At 47.9% G+C, this 23,021-nt stretch overlaps 1 protein-coding gene across 5 annotated transcripts in view; it reads right to left on the minus strand.

Moving 5' to 3' along the window:
* numb (NUMB endocytic adaptor protein) overlaps positions 1 to 23,021 on the minus strand; it is a 60,841-nt gene that overhangs the window by 14,115 nt on the left and 23,705 nt on the right. For 3 of the 5 annotated variants that reach the window (XM_086159237.1, XM_086159219.1, XM_086159228.1), the window contains exons 2-3: positions 10,679 to 10,815; positions 3,204 to 3,278 (exon numbers count right to left, since the gene is read on the minus strand). In XM_086159237.1, coding sequence (XP_086015363.1) covers positions 3,204 to 3,278; positions 10,679 to 10,804 — 201 coding nt within the window. In that variant the 5' untranslated portion in view covers positions 10,805 to 10,815. The remainder of the gene's footprint in view (positions 1 to 3,203; positions 3,279 to 10,678; positions 10,816 to 23,021) is intronic. The other 2 variants (XM_086159257.1, XM_086159247.1) reach the window with 1 other exon arrangement.

Genomic DNA, 23,021 nt, shown 5'->3' on the forward strand with positions numbered 1-23,021 from the left:
CACCAACACACACCCGCCGCACTCCCGCACACACATTTTCCCATGCTTCCTCCATCTCACACTCTCTCTCTGGACTTCCAAGACGCTTCGGCGTCGGCTCCTCGGCTCACGCCAGGTATCAGATGCCCTCCTTCCTGAACAATTCAGCTATTACTTCCTGGAAGACGGGTTCAGGGCTGAGCCACGGAAACTCACATTCTCTACGCGAGCGGGAACATATTTGTTGCCTGGCAACCGTTAGCCTGTTTAAGAGCCGCCGAGGATGGACCGAGCTCCATCAGGACGTGGATCTGCTTCGAGAAAAGTGGGCTTCCTATGAAAACCCGGCTACGGCTGTGGCGAGCGGCGTCCGACGTGTCCACTTATGTCATTGTGAACACGTGGTCTTTCTCGTGGAAAACACCTGGCAGCTGCACACACACACACACACACACACTTCTCAGAAATGAGTGCGTTTGAGAGCGGCGGCCTCTCAGGCACGGGTGTGTGTGTCACTCTGATAAGGTCATTTTTACAACTGATGGGGATGTAACCATTAACCAGCGCCCGCCACTTGTCTTGCGTGTTTTTAAGAAGTACAAAGTCTCTTTGCACTCGCTGTCGGTGAAGGCGGATCGATGGAGCCGCCGCCGCCGCCGCGAGGCCTCTGGCAACAGCATGGACAAATAAGAGCAAAGAAGAAATGTCACTGGGTTGACGAGGGGTCAGATGGGCACAGCCTACAGGCGGACGAGAGGCAGGAAGACACACACACACGGGAGTGGGCTCCATTTTGTTGTCTTGTTAAAATGACTGTAACTCAATAAGACCCCGGAGCCCCTGGGCTCGTCATGTGACCTCCTCAAGTGTGCGCGTGTCGTTGCGTGCAAGCGCTGAGTGCACGTAAATGTGTGTTTAGCTTGCATTCTGCAGCCAGGCCCGAATAATATGCTTGTATGTGTAAGTGTATGTGTGTGTGTGAGTGTGAGTGTGTGTGTGTATGTGAGTGTGTGTGCTGCCCTTACTTCTGGCTGCACTTCCCCTTGTGTGTGTGTTCTAGTTGCATCCTCTCTGTCCTATAAAAGTGCGATCACTGTGTGAAGTCATGATCCATCCAGCCATCATCTACACTGCTTACCCCCCCCCCCCCCCACACACACACACCCACCCACCCACCCACACACACACACACACACACACACACACACACACACACACACACACACACACACACAGAGTAAGGGTCTGCAGCCAATCCTGGCTGACGCTGGGTTAGAGGCGGAGCTACCTCTGCCCTCTACTTGCTTGATCGCTTCGTGATGATACAAGCACTGGATGAAACCACGCTGCTGATTTTGGAGTAAAACTTGGTCTAACACAGGCTTGTCATCTGGAATCTGTGTGTCCACTGGACATGAGTGTGTGTGTGTGTGTGTGTGTCACACCGTGCTGATAGTCCTCATCAGTGGCAGCCTTGTACAGGACGTACAAGCAGCTGCTTTCATCAGCAGCAGCGTTCCCAAATCAGTTAACTATGTTAGTGGAGCGGCGGGGGGGGGGGGGGGGCCTCTAGATATGGCAGATGAAAAGAGGACGAGCTTCAACTTCAACAAGGTCGCCGGCTGGGGAGCACCAACAAAACATTCACACATTCGTACAACATAAAGAGTCGCTCTGAACCGAGAAACATCGCCGGACCTGCTGGCGAGGTTTCCGCCTGGAAGTTCCACCATCAACGGGTGTGTGGAAATGTCGTCACACACTTTTAGCGTTCTTAAGTTGTGAAAGAGCTGCAGAAATGCGGTGAACCCGATGTGATCCAATCTCTTGGTACAGAGTCAGAATAAGAATCAGAAAAACGATTTGTCCCCGAGGGGCCATCGGGGAATAACAAACACAAAACAGCCTCCCTTCCGTCAAAAGGTGTTTTTCTTCCTCTTTCGGTTTCTTCGGTGAGGAATCACTGCAGCGTTCCTTTGCGGTTGGAGGTAGGACGTCGAAAATAGGAAACGCGACCCCCCCTCCCCCCGAGACAGGAAGTTGTTACGAGCACTGACTGACTGTGGCTGAGTTTCACATCATCACCGTGCAACATTTCCACTCAAAAAAGTGCAATTTTTCTCAGGTTCAAATATGATTTGGGTAGCTTGACCCCCTCCAGAAGCCTGGAGCAGAGGCCAACACAGAAAGAGTCATTTGTAACGGAGCAGGAGATGTGTTATGTCTGCGAGCTGGACTTGAGAAAAAAGCAAGAGGAGTAAATGAACTTTGTGTCCGGTGGGAGGTCACGGGCTGACGTTATATAACCTCTTTTTAATATGTTCCTGCATTTTAACTGACATGGAAGTTTGGGTCTCTAATTATTATTGGACATTACTGAACCGCCCACCTCATCGATCACATATCGTTGAGAACAAAATACTAACAAAGCCATTTTGTAGCCGAAGCCGAGCAATAAGGAGAACGTGGGTTATTCGTAACAGGAGCCTTTATGGTGCTTTATGAGGCAGGACGGGCAGTTGGAGATAAATGTGGGGATGGTGGGTGGAACTGTGTTTGTATCTGTGTGTGTGTGTGTGTGTGTGTGTGTGTGTTGGGGGTTGATATCTCCATGGATCAATATTGCAGGCTGGCCTTTCAGGGATCGTTGGCTCTGGGTTTGGATTTAGAGAGCCGGCGATGTTTTAGCGGGACGGAGGCTGACCCGCTGACCCGGACTGAACCTCCTCTCTGGAGAACCAGCCGCCTTCACATGCAGGAGTTCGTGACCTGGGCAGGATTTCCACGAGCGACCGGCGCCGCCCTGCCCGCCCCCGGCTCCTTCTCCTTCAGCTGGAATTTGCTCTCTTTACGCAACGCCTCCAGAATGTTACAGCGGCAGGAAGCACGTGCCGGGTCTGTCGGCTTCGGCGACCGGAGTGGGGAAAAAAAAATAAAAAATCGGAGGAAGGGATGCTCAGAACAACCCCTTGGACATTGTTTAGCGGGTCACGGCGGGCGTAGCCTCGCCGTCAGACGGCCCTGCTCTGACCCCTCCTACCTCGCCACGAACCGGACAGATGTAAAGAACTTCAATCCAGAGAGTCAATAGGATGTCGGCGGCGTCGGGGAGGAAAGCGAGCGCAGGAAGCGATAAGACGAGGAACAGACAACGAGGCAGGAAGGATGCCGGGGGATTTTAGCGGCCTTATTCCTCAAAGAAGGGATTTGGCGGGGACACCTACCGTCTTCAGCCGCTTCACCGCCTCCTCGCAGATGTGCATGCCTCGAGACTCCTCCACCTCCACGTGTCCCAGGTACTGCAGGGCACAGAGATGGCAGAGTGAGAGTCGGCCGCCGGCAGAACATCCCCCGCCGGCATTTTACAAAAAAGCAACAATAACAAAGCCCCCGGAAGCGAGCTCATATAATCATGAGCCGGGCTTCTCCCGCGAGCTCGCCGATTCATTCACCGAATGAATTCCACCTTAGAGGTCGGACCGAGGTCGGCCGCTCCCGAGCCCGAGCCCGCTTTCACCCTACGCTGAGAACCGGAGGGAAAGCTGCTGAGGAATTCCACTGTGCGTCTGGCTGGAATCTAATATTTTGTGTGATCCTGCGGAAAGGGGGGGCAGAAGAGCCACCGCGGGATTCCTACGGCTCAAAAAACACCACATTTAAGAGCCAATTAAAAACTGGAAAAAGATGACGCCACGAAACATCGCTCTCCTCATGTTTATTGTTATAAACCTTCTTCATGGAACTTTCTCAAAAGTCAGTAAGAATCCATTTTCCTGACATGGATTATTTGCATTGAGAAACAGCTTGTGGCTCCACAGGCATACTGATGTTCTTGGCTTGAAGTCGAAAAACAAAAATTAGGTTAAATTTCACAGATCGTGATACAGACCAGGTTAAATACAATGATCAAATCAATAGCGCTAACTGTCATTTCACTGACACTTTATTTAATTTCAAGGCGGATTTGAAAAATGTTATTTGGCTCAGAACAGACAAGAGTTGAAATCCTGCCTTCTATTAACGGATGGGTCTCTCCAGCTCACGGCTCCATCCGATTGGCTGTTGCGTCAACCTTCCTCTACTCTGATTGGTCATGGGGTCTTGCCCACTGCGTGCCCGCGGCAACATTTGGAAAAACCAAACTTAGCCGAGACCGGGCCTCGGTCATCGTGGTCCGGAGGTGTCAGGCCCAGGGGTTGCCATGGGAACAGGATGCGTGAAGATGGCCTTCGGGGGAAAAAGGACGAGGCCCGACGTAAGAAAAATTGATTCACGATGATCGATCGCAGCCTGAGGTCGATCAGTCGTGACCCTGCGCTCTGACCGTGAGCGACACACGCCAGGAACTCCCTCCTAAATCCAAAGTGAGGGAACTGTGTGTGTGTGTGTGTGTGTGTGTGTGAGAGAGAGAACTGACAGCGGTGATGCCACCCCTTTTAGACCAGCGGCGGCCGCAGAAGTGCCATTCCACCCTCCAGTGTGTCAGCCATTGTTGAGAGGAGGAAGTCCTTACCCTTTCCTTGCAGACGCACAGCGGGTGACCCTCACCGGACGTCCACACCCTCCGGCTCGGCTATTTAGAGAATTTGACGTCACGCCTGTGACTCATACCAGAAAACATATGCGGACGCCGGCGTGTGAACATGCGCGCGAAAAGAAAAAGCATGACAGTGCTAACGTGAGTAAAGCGGCAGCCGGCGAGAGGGGTTCTGCGGGGAGATGCGGCGGAGGTGAGATGAGTAAACGAAGCGCGGCCTCGCCGTGTCACAACACATGCTTCGGTTGAGACTCTACCCTGTAAAGAAGTCGCCGGAGGGGATAAACCCAATCTGGTGGGTGGCGTTAAATATTCAAACGCGGGCGACGATCTTGAACACAGAGAATGGAAGATAACGTCAGCTTAACACGTGTAATGTACATGTGTAGGACTGAGAGCCGGCGTCGGTTCGGAAATCCAGATTTCTTTCCCGGCCCACTCCGGCATTAGTTCCACTTAGGCACTAATCCGGCGGTGGGCTCGGATTAGGCGCAGTTTATATATCATGATACGTGTTTAATCTCGCTGTAACAGCCACAATGGGGTGGGATTTATAGTTCTGTGGCCCCTGAGAATAATAGGAAGGATGAAGAGGGCGCCGCACAGGTTACATGGAAATACTGGGAGTCCCCAAGGCTCATGAAACTTTGGGAAAAAGCCCCAAACATCACGGATCGGCCCCGTCATGCTTTAATATGACCTTTTTTACCTAGGTGAAAAGTGAAAAACAAGTGATGAATACGACGGCTTTCCTTAAATTTTCCTTAAAAAGTATAATGTTCTGATATCAGTAGTGTAACGATGACATTTTCCCCTCAGATTGGCTTGATCATTTATCATATACATAAATAAATATCTATTTTGATGATTAAAAAATATGTAAAAGTGTGGATCAGGAAGAAATCTGACAGTCATCTGACGGCGATGCCTATAGATACAGATATATAAAAAAAGAATAAATAGAAATGATCAGCAGCTTAAATAGTCATCATATTGATTTTACCCCGCCAGCAAAGAAATAAATAAACTGGAAACGACTTGGCCTTTGTTTCTTGGAGTTCTATGATTTGTCATCCATGAGCAGAAACTCTCCAATACATCACATACTGTGGTACTTATTATTTGGCATGACGGCCGGCCTTCCTGCCAAACGCACTTAGAGGTTTTGTCAGTTTACAGATCGGATTCATTCCTCATAAGAATACGGCCCGTCCGTTCTGCTTGATTTTTCAGGTTTAAAATCTTAATAAAAAGAAGAAATCACATTCCATTCTGGGACGTTGAAACGTCCCGCGGACGTAAACGCAGCCCTCTCTCGTCCCCCTCCATCCATAACAGGCCTCAAAACAGGCAGATCAACCAACCCATCCATCCATCCATCTAAACATCCATCCATCCATCCATCCATCCATCCCTCATCCCTCCATCCATCCATCCATCCATCCATCCCTCCATCCATCCATCTAAACATCCATCAATCCATCCATCCATCCGTCCATCCATCCATCTAAACATCCATTCATCCATCCATCTAAACATCCATCCATCCATCCATCTGAACATCCATCAATCCATCCATCCATCCATCCATCCATCCATCCATCCATCCGTCCACTCATCTAAACAACATCCATCCATTCATCCAAACATCCATCCATCCATCCGTCCACTCATCTAAACAACATCCATCCATCCATCCATTCATCTAAACATCCATCCATCCATCCGTCCACTCATCTAAACATCTCAACATCCATCCATCCATCCATCATCCCTCCATCCATCCATCCCTCATCCCTCCATCCATCCATCTAAACATCCATCAATCCATCCATCCATCTGTCCTCTCATCTAAACAACCATCCATCCATCCATCCATCCATCCATCCATCCATCCATCCATCCATCCATCCATCCATCCATCCATCCATCTTCTGCACATTCCAAACGTTGACATCTCTTTTCGGTCAACAAGCGCTTTGAATCGCTAATAAATGCCTGTCAGATGATTTAAGTTCCTTCACGATACAAATGCCAAAACAAACTAGACATTTTAAACAAAAAAAAATAAAAATAAAACAGCGCAGTGGAATTTGACGTGAAGCCAGCAGGCCGACCACCGGTGCAGCGCACGCCTTCTTCCCACCAAAGTCGGTATGTTGTGATGATGACAAAGGATGTTAACCTCGAGCGACACGGCCACGTCGCGTACAGTTTCCAAAATGGGCCGACACGACACGCGTCGGCTCGTAGGCGTGAACGAAAGCGTGATCGGTTTGATGTCCCGGCGTGTGGCCACCCGTCAAAGCTAAACCCCGCCTCTTGCTTCCCCTGGAAGTAAATAGCAGTTTTCAGGATGGACAGCCAGAGCGCTCATCCTGTGTGAGCGCGTTCATCCTCGTTCTACGCCGGCTAATCATCTTCCAGCCTCTTTCTAAAGTTCTTTTTTCAGTGTTTCTACTGCCTGTTCGCCCCCGTACGCGAGCTGACGTTCTGAATATTTTGTCGACAGCAACGAATCCCCGCCGCAACGTCTGCTCCCGCCCTTGAAACTCTGCTGCCTTTCCCACGCTGACACCGACCAGCCTTCCTCCTCCTCCTCATCCTCCTCCTCCTTTCGGCATTTTCAACACGGCGTTCGCTCATCGTTTCTCTGCAACCGGTCCATCCCACACACCCTCCCCGCTCCAGAGGCACCTACAGCATGAAGGGGTGAAGCGGAGTGTGTTTTGGGAAGGGGGGGAGGGTATGCTAGCTCGCTCCAGCACCAGACAGCCAGAGAAGATGTGGAGGGGGGAAAAAAAAGAAGTAAAGCCTGCGAGTTGACGACGGCGGGCGGTGAGATTACAACTTCTTCTCCAACTGCCGTTTGTGCGGAAAACGAGCGCTTCGCTTGCGCCTCTGGTGTCGGGCCACGCAGCAAACCTGCTGCGGTTTTATGCACATGATATGCTCTTGTTTTCTCAAGATAATGAGCCATTTTATGCATCCTGTTCAAAAAAAAAAAGAGCGAGAAGAAAGTCCATATGGCTGCTTCGGTGTCAGAGCAAACCGACTCGGGAGAGATAATTCCGACATCAATGATCTGGGTAAACCCACGCGTTCAAATGGGCCGACACTTTTCGTTTCGTCTGAGGAAACTGGAGAAGATAAAAAATGAGGATCCCCGGCTGCCGGGGTCGGCTCTCGACCCGACTCCAGGACATCTGGAAAACCGTTCGGGAGGCTCTCCGTCATCTTGAACCTGGCGAAGCGGTGGGACCAGACGAATACGCAAGATCAGTTCCTCTTCTCTGCTCAGCGCTGGCAGCTATAAATCACCTGGAAACCTGCAGGCGTTGGTTTTTTTTTTTTTTTTTAACAGACCCGCTGGAAAAACTGTCGTGTTTTAAGTTTCGAATTCTCCTGAAGCCAAGAGGAAGTGTACCGTTGCGCTTCTGTTTGCAAAAGTGCAAGACTTTGTTGCCAAAATACGGCGTGCTCTCCGCCCTGTCAGCTGCACGCCGCCGGCTGCAGGGCCGGACCAAGACGGCAGAGTTCCGATCCGACCCGGCCTGGCTGCTCCCACGAGTACCAGGGAGGTGCTATACCGTAGGACCCACCTGAACCCGGTCACCATCAGGGGAACTGATGTGGACATTGTGGACACCTACAAGTACCTGGGTGTCCACTTGGACAATAAACTGGACTGGACCCTTAACACCAACGCCATCATCAAGAAGGGTCAGAGCCGTCTGTTCTTCCTCAGGAGGCTCAGATCTTTCAACGTCTGCAGGACCATGATGCAGATGTTCTACCACTCGGTGGTGTCCAGCGTCATCTTCTACGCTGTTGTGTGCTGGGCAGCAGGCTGGAGACAGCTGACATCAACAGACTCTACAAGCTCATCAGGAGAGCTGGATCTGTCCTGGGAGTGGAGCTGGAGTCTGTGGTGCAGGTGTCAGAGAAGCTCCTCAGGGTCATGGACGTCCATCACCTCCTGCATGGACACTGACGTCCTGTCAGAGCTCTTTCAGTCGTAGACTGATACCACCAAGGAGCTCCACTGAACGCCACAGGAGGTCTTTCCTACCTGAGGCTATCAGACTTTTTAATTCCTCTTCCCTCAGCCGCAGGGAATCTTCAAATCTTTGTAGTTAACAGTTAAGACAATTTATATTTCATTGTATTTCTTATTCTCCCTCCTTTCTACTATTATCTATTACTGTTATGTTTTTTACTTGAAACTCTGGCACAACAATTTCCTTCGGGATAAATAAAGTTGTTCTCGTCTCTCATCTCATAATGAAAGAAGATTTGTCTTTTTAACTTTGTATTGTTGGTCTAATTTTTAGATCTAGTCTTTTCTCAGCACAGCAAGCAGGTCCAGCAGGTCCTAGAACCATTTTAGCTCCTACTCTCGTCTCAGTTCTTCTTTTGGAGGCCCGGCAGAAGTCGTGAGCCACATCAGTGATTGGACACTCTCTGCGGTGGGTCATTAAAACGAGCAGCGGTCGACTGTTTTCTGACAATTTGCGACCAAACGGACCGACTCTCCTGGCATGCGAGGGCTTCGAGGACTCGTGGTGGAACATCATTTGTTTCGCTGCGAGGTTTTCAAAACCTGAAACCCACATGATAGTCCAGGGTTTGGATCCCCGAGATGCAGAACAGGAACGCGGTGGCAACTTTGCCCTCCGTGTCGTCCGACTCGTCTTCCTCTTCTTAGCGTTGATTTGTTTTTGAGTGTTGCGCTTGACCTACACGTTGCAGCGCCTGCATCACACCGGTCCAGTTTGCCGCCTGTGCAAATACTAAACTAAAAACCTCTCTCCACTCGGGAAGCCAAGCTTATTAGAATTGTTCTGTAAGAAAGCGGCTATGGTTGGAAATCATCTCGCTCATTTATTCGGGTCATTCACAATAAATGATCAGCAGAAATTCAAATCATTTCCGAACCATTTAGCTGATTTTGAGTTGCTGCCTGCTCCTCTCACTTATTTGATTGCTCATGTCATTGGAGATGAAATGAAGTTCTGCAGCTCTTGATAGTTCAAAGAGATCAAGAACATCCCCTTTAGAAATTGTCTTCTTCTTCTTCTTCTTCTGGCTTTTCCCTTCAGGTGTCGCCACAGCGAAACCACTTTCTCCATCCAACCCTATTCTCTGGATCCTCCTCTCTCACACCAACTACCTTCATATCTTCTCTCACGACGTCCATAAATCTTCTCTTTGGTCTTCCTCCAGACCTCTTGCCTGGCAGCTCCAATTCCAGCATCCGTCTACCAATATATTCTCTATCGCTCCTCTGTCCATGACCCAACCATCTCCGTCTGGCTTCTCTGACCTTCTCTCCAAAACATCTAACATGTGCTGTTCCTCTGATAGACTCATTCCTGATCCTCTCCATCCTGGTCACTCCCAAAGAGAACCTCAACATCTTCATCTCTGCAACCTCTAGTTCTGCCTGCTGTCTTTTGGTCATTGGAACAGTTTCTAGTCCAAACATCATCGCTGGTCTCACCACTGTCTCCTCCACCTTTCCTTTTATTCTGGCTGATGTTCTTCTATCTCTTGGTACCCCTGACACTTTTCTCCACCCATTCCAACCTTCTTGAACCCGTCTCTTCACCTCTTCTCCACACTCTCCTACGCTCTGGACTGTTGACCCCAAGTACCTGAAATCCTCCAGCTTCTTGATCTCCACTCCCTGTAGCCTCACCGTTCCACCCGAGCCCTTTAGAAATTGTCTGAACTATGTGCTACTGTGTGTTTGGAATACAGAGCAGAGCGTCAGCAGTGGCCTTGAATGATGTTGCCTGTCGGCTAAGATGAATATCATTATTATTATTTTTTTCATTTTATTCCCGTTCATATGATGATGGAAGTGGCTCTTCCTCCCACCGCCGGTGAACCCGGGAATAAGTTATGCATCCGCAAACGGCTTCGGACGGCAAACGGAATCACGAGCCCGCAGCTTCGGATAACACGCAAATAGGTATGATCCGCGGCGGGCGGCGTCCTCCGGGGTTTGGGGCGGCACGCCGCTTCCTCACAAGGGTGGAGCGTGTCAGGGTCAGGTCAGCTCGGTCTGCGGCACGGCGCTTCCTGTCTCTGTCTACGTTTTCTATGAAAGCATTTCTGATGTTGTGTGTGTGTGTGCGTCCGTGCGGGTGGAGTCACCTTGACTGCAAAGCTGCATTTGTTGCCCCGGACCGCCTCCTCATCCGTCTGCCACTGGTGCGGTCGACTCGACTCGGGCACGTAGATGTCTTTCTTCCGGCGGAAGCTCTGCCGTAGCTTATTCATTGCTGAGCTCCCTGCAAGGTGGAGGGTCGGGGAGAGACATTTCCATTAAACCCAGGGCCAAAAGTGGGACGTCGGCAGCAAAATAAGTGGCTTCCACACCGGCAAAGAGACGTCGACCGGGATAAAGAAGCTACGGAAAAATAAATTGAGTAATAAGTGGGTATAACGTGCGGTCAGTTATGTCTGCGATCAACTTCCTGTGTGTTCAAACGGGCAAGAAGTTCCTCACTCGTAGTCTCTCTGGGGTGCCTCGTTATTTTTTTTAGCATAGACATCAGCTGCTAACTCACAACAGAGTGTGTGTGAGTGTGTGTGTGTGTGTGTGTGTGTCTTTGCTGGTGGGGTCTGCTGCTCAGACACAACTATAACCTGGTTATTTTTATCATTTTTACATTTGCTATCCTCATATCATTGTTTTGGTTTAAATTCGACGAACCCGCAGGTTGTGTCACTGTCCACATCCAGTGTGAGAAAATATTCCGACTTTTAACATTTTTTTCAGTGGTAATTTCCTTCATCATGTTTCAAATGGTCACCCCCAAAAAATTTAGATGAGCAATTACCCGACATATTACCAGAAAACTATAAGACCTTGCTTTTCAAAAATGCCAAAAAAAAACAAAACACTAAAAACTCCACTTGTGTATCTCGTCACAAATGACCCCAAAAAATGTAAGCGTCCCAGAAATGTTAAAAGCGGGAACAAGTCTAGGATGAATTATTAAATAACATCGGCGATCTCGAGCTAGAGATTGTCAAGAGAGAGCCATGAAATGACAAAGCTGTTAAGAGAAAATGATGTTTAGGTTTTATTCGGTTATTAAGTTCATTTTAACGGCATCAGCTCCCGTCGGGTCCGGTGTCACAGCCAGTCCGTCACAGGGTTACATGCAGAGACGCAAACATTCCCTCTCTCGCTCAAGCTTTCGGCCAACTCAGGGTCTCCAGTTACACTCCTGCATGTTTTTGGGCTGCTCATGGAAACCGGAGAACCCACGCGGCAACGGCTCGAACATGTATATTCCGCAAAGAAGTGTCCCGTGTCCCAATCAGAGCGGGAGCCTGAGGCGAAAGAACCCGTTCATACCGTTCTGTAAAGACGATCCGGAAAGTCTGCATTCAGAGGCTTCGGTACAAAAGTCACGACGTCCGGCTGCTGTCGTCTTGTTATTTCATCATTGTTATGTTTTACTTGTAACTCTGGCACAACAATTTCCTTCGGGATAAATAAAGTGGTTCTTATTCTCTTATTCTTGAGCTTTCATTTTCAGATAATATTTGGCCAAAGTCAAACAAAATACCAGTTCAGTCTTGAGTTTTCCAATGATTTCACAGCAATGAAGTGATTTAAAAGAAAAAGGGACTAAAGATGCTCAAATGTTATTTTTAAAATGGCTAAAAGAGAAAAAGTAAGGATCCTTATTTTGATTTCACTTTGAGTTACATCATTTTTTTGTTTATATCTAATTTATTTGTTTTTACAGAGACAGAGGAGGCTCTGTCCTTTCTGTGGAGACTTGAAAAAAAAACAAAATAACTGGGTTAATTAACCTTAAAAGCTCTGTGCTTTAAAACAGCACTTTTACGTTTCCTTGGTGCGAGAGGGCAGATTAACAGGCCCAAAAAAGGCACCGATCCAATTTAAAAGTTGCTGATGTAAACTAGAGGTGAAAGGTGCATCCATCACCGGGAGTCTGGTTTGTGTCTTCGTCTTCATCACGCGGTCAACTTTGAACACATGAACGCAGAAAACTCTGCTCACAACTTGGGCCCACTAACTTCTGAGCTGATGAGGATCTGGTGGGATTAGAGCTCTCTAATCCTGGAGAACTGACTGTCTGCAGCCACACACACACACACACACACACACACACACCCACAAGCTGTGTGTTTGTATAATGCAAGCGGTCCTGTGAGTCAGTAATGGCGAGGCGTCGTGTGTGTCTGAGGTCAGTGCCTCTTATCTGCCCGTCCAGGCTGCAGCTCCGACACCTGCAAGGAGTGAAGCCCAAACCACACGTTCTAAAAACCCTGTTAAACTTGTGACACAACGGCCAAATACAGGTTCTGGCAGGAGTGCCACCTTTTCCACGTGACCCTTAAAGTCCGGTTTATACTGCGGCGGCGGCCAAACTAACCCCTGCACGATAGGTGGCGAAGACTCTGTGGATGTTTATGCTGCCGTCGGAATGCCAAACATTACTTGAGGCTCTTCCTGAACGGCTGTCGTCAGAGCGGAGTCAACCGATATGGTGCGGCATCGAATTCACGAGTTAGGAGCTCAGAGCCGACAAAGCGTTGGCCAGAACCGGACCGGGTGAGGAAGCGGGTGAGGCTCTGCGGTTTAGGGTCTGCCGATGTGACGTTTCGAGCCGTCCATACATCAGAAGACTGAAAAGATTTGGCAAACACGCGCGACAACTATTATCTCACACCTGCTCACATCTAAAGACTGTTTTTTTGAGTTTTAAGTCATTAAAACAGTTTTCGGTCATTCGGTGTGCATTTTACGGGGTCACTCGTCACTCCATTGATCGAGGCGTCCTCCTCTGTTCCCGATCATCCATACCGACAACAAATACCGTCTGTGCCGCCAACACCGCTCCGGTCATTGCTCGTCCCCCAGGATTCCTTTTCCACTTGTGTCAGAGCTCAGCTATCGGTTGTTGATTGTGTTACGTCGGTGTAAAGACTGGAAGACCTGCGATAAAATCAAACACTTTTTATATTGTCTGAACCCAAGACTCGGAAAAAAACGGTCAGACGACCACCGTATACTTAGGTGAGATGACTGGAGCGCCCTGCCACTCCTGAAAAACTCCTGTAAAACTCCAGTAAAACTCCAGTAAAACTCCAGTAAAACTCCAGTAAAACTCCTGTAAAACTCCTGTAAAACTCCTGTAAAACTCCTGTAAAACTCCTGTAAAACTCCTGTAAAACTCCTGTAAAACTCCTAAAATTTCCTTCCAACTTTCAGTTTTCATTCTGCAACCAAGACAACCATTAGGCTCAAGCCAGCAGAAGACGGTTCACAATAAGCTGAGACGAGAATCCAATGCAGAAATAGCACTTGGCGTTAATAGCGGAGACCCTCACGTCCCCTGGAGAAGGCGACCCTTGAATGAAACACAAACACTGACACTTGCAGATGTGCTTCAAAGTCTGTGAAGCCTTTGGAATTTGGCGTTCCCTTATTCTCAAACCAATCCTCGAAGCAGCCATTCAGCAAACATGCAAAAGGAATATTGGATCTGGTCGTGGATTTATTAGGAAACAATGATCCAACGGCAGTTGGGCGTGGCTGAAATGAGAGAATCCTTCGGATTCTGATATCATTTAAAGGTCACAGGTAACACAATGGTGGATGTGTATCAGGGTTGGAACGAAGGAGATGTCTAAGGACCTCAGAAAAAGTTTCAACTCCGCCACCGATCCAGTCAGAACAAGTGGGTGCAAATGGAGGAAATTTAAGACGGTTGCTACCCGAGCCAGAAGCCATAACCCAAACGGCCGGGCTTGTAAGAGTCCGAGAGGCCACAAAGGAACCCGGGGTAACTTCTGAGGGACTGAAGGCCCATCTCACGTCGGCAAAGGGTGATGTTCATGAGTCCACCACTGGCGGGTGAAAGCCAGCACCTCCGCCAAAAGACATGGATCAACATCTAACGTGACGGATACTGAATGAATGATTGGCGGCTGGACGGAAGAAACCAAAACAGAACTTTTTTTTTTGCTTAAATGAGAAGCATATAGAGAAGGACAATCACTGCCTTGGAGCACAAGGATCCTTCTAGAGGAGACTTCTAAAGGAACATGTCACGACATCTGTCCGGAGGTTGAATCTCACGAGACGGCGGGTCACACGGCAAAACAACTATCCTCAACACACAGGTTGTTCCACCACGGAACGGTCAGAGAAGAATAGAGTGAATGTTCTACCACGGCCAAGTCAAAGTGCTGACCTTCATCCCATCATGATATCCTGGAAAGACCTGCAGCAAGGGGTTCAAGTGAGGACACCCACCAACATCCAGAAGTCGAGGCTTTTCTGTTCACAGAACTGGGCGATAATGCCTCCATATGCAGGTGTAATCAACAATTCCAACAAATGTTTAGTTGCAATAACTGCTGCACGAGGGGGTAACTCAACGTACCGGAGAAGGACACACTAACTTTGCAACATGCAGAAGATGTTATTGCATCATTTGGGTTTTTGGGATCTCCTCTCAGGACCTGTGAGATTATCAGGCAATGCTTTATGTCCCAAAAAGGTGGGTGTTTTTAAGGGTTGGCAGCACGGCGTATGACATGACTCTGTAGCAGAAGGAGGCAGTAGCCTGCATTACTGACGTGAAAGAGACAAACCAGTTTGTTGCATTAATCTGGCATTCTCCACATCTTTCAACCACTGGCAATTATTTGTACATTTCAAACAAACACAAGAACATACCTCGTGTGCGGTGCCATTATTTTCAATTCACACACGAGAGCCCATCTGCTGGACATGTCTTAGAAACCTCGGCGAAACACGGTGTTGGTGTTGTAGCGGCGAACCGGCGAAGACGAGTCGCAGAATGACAGAGACGGCTTGATGGCGGCTTCCAGTTTCACTTCATGTGGCTTTTCTCGTTTCCTTATCTCCTCCGGTGCAGAGATTAGATGGAAGCGAGCGGCCCGAGATCACAGCGGCTTCATGGAGACTCTGGTCCACTCTGTATAGTATCGCTCCATGGCCAGCATCGGTACATGCAGCCCGCGGAAACGTCACGGTCGCGTCTGCGTGAAAAACTGAAATAGGAACAACCTGAATGCATCGATAAAAAAGAAAAAAAGAAGGATGTTTCAACAACCTTGCTGGAGGCGATCAGGGTAATTAAAGGTGTGTGACACGTGGGTCGACTCAAAGTGCTGCTTTAAGACGGGAGCAAAATATCTGCCTGTGTTGCGATGAAAATGAAATTGTGTTTGCATGTGTGTGTGTGTGTGTGTGTGTGTGTGACATGTCACGGCCTGAAGTGGAGTGAGGTGTTTGAAAACAACGCTGCTCGGGCGAAAGGGAAAAGGATTGCTTGACTCTTCCCTGCCTCTCTGTCATTAAACACTGGTTTATTTAGGTCACATCATGTTTGGGCTCGGCGGTGTCGCTGACAGGCTGCATGCTTCTGGTCTGCAGCACGAGGACGACGACCGGCGGGGAAATGCAGCGCTCTGCCCGGGAGTGCACGGAGCGCCCCGTGTTCCCGCCACATAGCGCACAAATCACAACAGGGAAAAGATGTTTTTCCGGCAGCCGTGCGTTTCTGCAACACTCCGCTAGGGATTGTGTAGCATGAGGCTCAACGCCACACACTCTTTTCATGCGCTTTCCCTTTCATGCGCCTCGACGCGCTCAGGCCGACGCTGTGTTTGTGACACATAATCCCGTTTATACATGTGACGTGATTCACGCCGACGGAGACCAAAGCGGGACTCAAATAGGACATTTAACATAATGAAGAATTCAAGTGTGACGCCGAGTCCAGCGTGACATGACCGTGACTTGAGTCCAATTCATTCAGACTTCCTTTTTGCTGAGATATTTGTAATATTTTGAAGTTACTGTAACATTATTCAAGGCCAGATACGTCCATTCTGCTGTGTCACGGGTTCACGTCTCGTGACTGCGGGTCACGTCAGTCCTGAGGCGGCAAGAGAAGCCGCCTGAATGGAATCGACGCAGACCCGTCTCCTCCGATTTCTCCGTCGTCGTTGGAAAATGACGGCGTATTTGTGAAAAAGCGGCGCCTCATTGGTGCTCGGATGACGGACAGTGTGAAACGCCGGTCATTTAGAGCGCCGTGGAGAGGCACAGCAAACACTGGCAGTACCATGCAAGTCGTGGATTAAAAGACGTTCCTGTTTATTAGCAGGACTGATGTACTCCAAACTACTGTTAAAATTCACAATAACGGTGTCATAATAAGGATGTGGTCGGGCCAAGTTTAATATTGAGAGACGGACACTTTTATATCTGCTGATGGGATCGAGGTCCGGGAGAAGGGTTGGTCTCTAGGAAGCTTCCTCGCATGAAGAAACCTTTGAAAAAGAAGATAAATCCTGATCACAAACAATTTACTCCGTCCCAAACGGCCTCAATTTCCAGTAGTTCCCGCCATGATGCACATCCATCTTTAAAAAATATCTACAAATAAATAAGAACGCAGAGTTGCCGAAAACCTAAAACTACCAGTGAGGGGGAAACATCTGCTTATCGAGAATTTTTCCAAAACCGAGCCTAAAATATTCAATCCATAATAAATCAGTAAAAAGGCAGCAAATCCTCGCGCTGCAGCGGCTGGAACCAGAACCAGATGTCTGGCCTTTTACGTGATACATCATTTAAAGCAGCGCTCATCAATCTTACAGATCTTACAGATCAATTCATTTCCTGTCCAACGGGGTCGCGGTGAACGATCCGCCGACGCTGGCGTGGCACGCCGTCTTTCGCCTCCTTGTTTTGCCCCGGCGCCCCCACGCCTCAAAATAAAATCTCATTGTCTTTGTTTCCAGTAACAGCAGGCTTTTTCAGCAGATATTACTGGATAAACAGACTATTGACTACCTGCCCAGCACGATAAAGCAGAGCAGCGCCGTGAGCCACAAGCTGTTGGACAAACCAAGGGCCAGATGGCCACATGAAGCCAAGCTAATTTTAATCTCAATTTTTTTTTTCTTCTTCTTTTTTTTCCCCTCATTGAAGGGAAAAAAAAATAAAAAAAAAAATCTCAGGATGGCGTAAAGGAATCACTTTTTCTCTGGAAAGTGACTGAAGGCGGACCCTGCGCCGTCAGCACGGACGGCAGGTGGCCTTTCGGACGCAAACGGTCGCTGGCGGCGCCGGTAGCAAAAAGTACATAGAAGCATCCAGGTAGGACCGCAGAGAGGAAATATTCTGCCAATTCTACAGACGGAGAACACTGCGCTGTCACACAAATCAGGGAAAATACGACGGACACGGGGACGGCTAATGTTCGACCAATGATATTAGAGACGCCATTTGATGTGAAAGCAATATTTGTGAAATTTTATCGCAATAACTTAAGGGTGTGTGAGCTGTGCTGTGACAGTAATCACCGTAAAAGCCTTGGTCTAGACACAAAGGGCAAGGGGTAAAGCCAAAAAGGCGCCTTAATGAGCCTCAACTGGAGGAAGACTTTGCCTGAGGGACAAACTAAAGGTACTTAGGTAAGATATTTCCCCAAAGCTTCCCAGAGACTAAAACACAATATTGGACATGTGAACGAGGACTCACGACTCTTCAGAAATAATAAATCCATGTTGTGCTTTACTTTACTCAGCCTTAATCAAGCCTTGTTCTCTGCTGTTTGAGGGGGAACCTTCGTTTGGTCTTAAATTTTAATGTGATGGGTTGCCGAGGAAACACGAATCACATCAAAACACATAGGAATAGATCTCATTTTGAAAAAAGTCTTTCCTGAAATTATCTCGCCAAAATGTATCAATAGAGCCCTCTTATTTTGGAAATAGGCCTTGTTGTCAGTGCATTATGGCACCGCTGTTTTTTTTTTTGCTTTCATTTTATTCTGCCTCTCTGAGGCAGCGCCACACTTCTACTGACTTCTCCAACAACTCCTGCTACCAGCAGTAACTTCTCAGAGCACTGGAGGCAGTGTGTGTGTGTGTGTGTGTGTGTGTGTGTGTATTTACTGTGAACAACGTTTGTGTACATGTGCAAAGTGGGTGCACAACATATGCGAACATTTCCAGGAATGTCAAGTGTGTGTATAATGTTGGGGGGGGGGTTGTTACTTGCAGAAAAGCTAAAAATCTGCCATTGTACATCTCTATATGACAGTACTTCTATTCTGCGCAGGGCTGAACTGCAGCTCCGAGTCCAGAATCAAGCGATTCGTCCATTTCCAACCCTTGCAAATCTGTCAGAACCAACACGAAGGCCAAAGCTGACCGGCAGGAATGCACGCAGGGAAAGGCTGGTGCATAACGCCGGTCAGGCCGAATGGAAACACATGATATAACTCTTTAAAACCTCTCAACTACTTCTGCCATCTTGCCTTCATCAGAGTGGTTGACCTGAACTAACACGGGTCACCTGACTAAACCCGTCGACCCTGCAGCGGACTTGGTTGTTACCTGGTCTGACACGGCAGAGCCCTGGCAACAAGTCAGCGGGGAAAGAAAAAAAAAAGATTCTTTCCTTGAGTGTTTGGACCGCAGCTAAACAATTTAGTAAATTTAAGGAATAAAAACCAAGTGCTTTGGTAAATACATGTACGCTACTGAATGTATCATTGGTTTACTTTGTAGACTTTTGCTCCTCCTCCACATGTTCATGTACCGCTAATTGTATTCTACTTTAATTTGTTTTTTCTAATTTTCTTCAAACTGCTTGTTTGTTTGTTTGTTTGCAACAAGTTTCTAATTTTTCATCTCAACTTGTGAAAAAAAAAAAATCCAGGTCACTGGAAAACTCATTTAAAGGGCATTTCTCCCCCTGTGATTTTTATTTCTGTTGTTTTTACTGAATTATAACTACTTTTCAGTGCATTCCTTGTTAATTTTCATGGAATATAATTAACAGCAAAACTTAAACTGATTTCTGGTTCGATCAAAAATAACTTTATTTCCGTCTTATATTCAGGTGATTTTAACAACCTACTCGGATAATATATTTCATTTTCATGCAGCCTCTTGATTTCTTACGAAAAGAAAAAGTCAATGTACGATTTTCCACAAACGTTAGGTTTTGCTTTGAATCACGAATGTGTTTTCCATGAAATGGAAAACGCTCAGCGTCTTTAGGTTCTTTCCATGTCATGTGGGCAGACTGCCGAAGAAAAGGACTTGAGCTACTTACAGACCGACGACGGGGTTGTCTTTGTCAAACAGGACTTTTCATTTGTATGTGTGTGTGTGTGTGTGTGTGTGTGTGTGTGTGTGTGTGTCGCAGACAGAAAAGAGTGGTGACAGTTGTGCAGGACAGGGAGCGAGCTGCTGTACCCGGGGCAGCGAAGGGGAACGTCTAAGGCTGGCAGGTGGGCTTGGGTTTGGGTCATGTGAGGCGGATTTGTCCGCTGGCCGGCGGGGGGGAGGGGAGGGCGAGGACCAAGATGGAGCCGCTAATTCTCGGCAGCAGCGGTAAAAAGGAGGCGGAAAGCGGGGACGGAGGAAGCGGTACATAACTGAGATGGTGAATATTACCAGGTTGTGATGGATGAGGAGAAAACGGGGGAGTTGAAAAGCAGGATCGAGGGTTTAGTGGCGCCAATAGACGTAAAAATAAGCACCGTGTTTCTTTGCATCAGCACCTCTACAAACATATTTCTGGGTCATTAAAATTTGATGGCCTACATGGCAGGGCCTCTAAATCACGGCCACCAATATGACCATCCAATGCGCAAATGCAGTCTTTTCTGCTGATCTAAAACACACAGAAAAAAAAAGAAACAGTTCGAACACAACGTGCATTGTTATGTTTGTGCGCCACGCTCCGGTTTACTGTTCTTACTCTACATGGAAAATATGTCTCTCCCCCCTTTTCCACGACCGAACACCGAGCTGCGATTTAAGGCAGACGACAGGCAGCGCAAAAGGTTGGTCCGTTAGACCGCTTTGTTATGAATCTAACAACTTTAAATAAAAGTGTCAGTGTGCCGCCACTGCCTTTTGGGTGGCCTCGAACCCACGCCGTATGCGTGTGTGTGTGTGTCGCCGCTCCGGCGAGGTCATTTTAATGTTTGCACGATGAAAGACACATAAACAAATCCATCCAAATGGCTGCCGGCGGATTGTTTCCTTAGATGCGTCTGATGTAGGTCACGTCTGACAACATGTGGCCGACTGGGATGGCTGGAAGCGCCTCAGGTGATAAAATAAGACCGTTATTCCAGCTCTCTCTGCAGAATGTGTGTGTGTGTGTGTGTGTGTGTGTGTGGAGTCTGAATCACTGCGTTTTTTTTTTTTTTCTTTTGTAAACACACTGTTTACGTTTCTGTGTCACTGATTGAAATGGCAAGGATTGGCTGTGGTAGAATATTCTGCCAGGATGAGAGGACGCATTTCACTCGTGCCACCAAATAGCGTGATCAATATGTGGCTGGAATAACATCGATATTGTCTTGTCAATATGTGGTTGCGACTAATATATGTCACTGTCTTACAACGGTGACGCCGGATTATGGATTTTCTTCCGGTCGTATGGAATACCACGATTCCATTTCCACTGTACACAAGTCATAGAAAAACACACTTTTAAATTGACACTATCGAATTAAAAAAGTGTCATCAAAATGTGAAATAAACAAAAACTTAATCTATTCACATACAAGTGTCTGCATGAAATTATAACCTAAAAACGACCAAGATGGATTCAAAATTACAAATTATTTCTTAATTAGCACTTAGTAGGGGCTTTGTAGTAACACAACTCAAGAAAGTGGAGAAAAGAGAAGCAAATTGGGACTTGTCTTTTCTGTGCTTCTTCTGCTTCTTCTTCTTCTTCTTCTGGCTCTAGATGTAACAGTATTTGAATAATCTCTCCAGGAATGGAAAACTGATTAATCCTCGCAGAAGGATCCTGGGGATGAGCACTGCGATTGGGTTACAAAGACGGGATAGAGGGAAGGAGGAGGAGAAGGGGGGAAGAGACAGCATGAAAGCAAGTGACAGAGGAAGAGAGACACATAGAGACAGAGAAAAGCTGGCAATCCAACACAAAAAAAAAAAGAAAAAACAACCCAAAAAAGTCTCTTTTCATGCGTCGCCCACCGCTGCGTCATCCAACACTCTTCATCGTGGTTTAAACCTCTCAGCTCAGGGAATTCTACCTTATCTGTGTCCGGGCCGAGTTTACGGCAGGCGAGGAACCGGGAGGCCGAGGAGGCCGAGGAGACGGCAGGACCTCCAGGATGGAGGCTGTCCAGGACGGGTCGGGGCGGCCCGTAAGCCGGACAATCTGAGGTGAGAGCGCCTCTGTTCTGCTCCCAAAGGGACGGATGAACAGAGAATTCGAAAAATGTCGCTCCGGTGATAATCCAATTTTACGGGCCCCGGTTTGTGCCTCGGCACGGTTATGTAAAAAGGGGAAAAGAGGAAAAGGGGGGTGAGAGAAACAACGCGAGGAAAAAAAAAAAAAAAAAAAAAAAAAAAAAAATCGGGTAAAGAAATGGCATCAACACGGAAGCTCGGCGAAGCCTCACAGAGAAAGAAAGGGCCGGAGATCACGACGTCTCGGCCGACACGTCAGACCTGGATCGAGGTCAAAAGGTCTGAGGTTTGCGTTTCCCATGGCAGATGCCCAGCGCCCATCTTTCTGGATTCTGTTTCCAGCAAATCTCTGCATCTTTCTAGGATCAAAAGCAGCAAAATCAAACAATCAACAGCCAGGAGACGGAGGCCAAACCGTCACGACAACCATGTTTTCATCCCTCGAGGCTGATTTTGAACTCGTGCGTCAAATCCTGCCTGCATAGGAGAGGCCGGTTTCCATAACCGATGGCATCGTCTCGGGCGCTGCTGGAGGTGGACCGCTTCAAAAAGATCCTCCCTGCTACATCGAAACCCAAACAGCAGTTCCAGGTCTGATGTCCCGTCTAATTTAGGATCTTTAATACTCCTATGCTGTTTGACTTCAGACAAAACGACATTCTTGCTTAAATCTTCTTGTCGTGGCAGCTGGACTTGAATTTCTTTGCTTGAAGATGTTTCCCCCTTCATCCCGGAGGCTTCTTCACTTCTGAGAGGCCTTTGCATGAAATCAACCAGCCTCTGGGATGAGGGGCGAAACATCTTCAAGCAAAGAAACTCAAATCCAGCTGCCACGACAAGAAGATTTCAACAAGATTTCACCGACCTGGACGACTGAGAACCTCCGCAGACACGAAATGACATTATTCTCGGCTTCAGCAATATTGCTGAGTTTAGACCTCCAGTGTCCCCTCAGCGGCTGCTGTTGGTGATGCAACCCCAGCGCCGCCTAAAAATCAATGCCCACGCCATCCGCGTCAGCTTTGGCGCGAATAAGAATACGCAGGGCTTGAGGGCACCGATAAAATAGGAAAATCAACATTTCCTGGGGCCCGAATCAATTCTAGCCTGACACCGACACGCTATTGTACTAGAGAAAAGACAAAAAAAACCAAACATGATTACGTTTGTGTTTCCTGCCGTTCACTCGATTAAAGCCCGGCTCAAAAAGTGA

This window comes from Fistularia commersonii, chromosome 1, assembly GCF_037954325.1.
Source record: "Fistularia commersonii isolate RoL2024-O1a breed Wild chromosome 1, RoL_Fcom_v1.0, whole genome shotgun sequence".
NCBI lineage: Eukaryota > Metazoa > Chordata > Actinopteri > Syngnathiformes > Fistulariidae > Fistularia > Fistularia commersonii.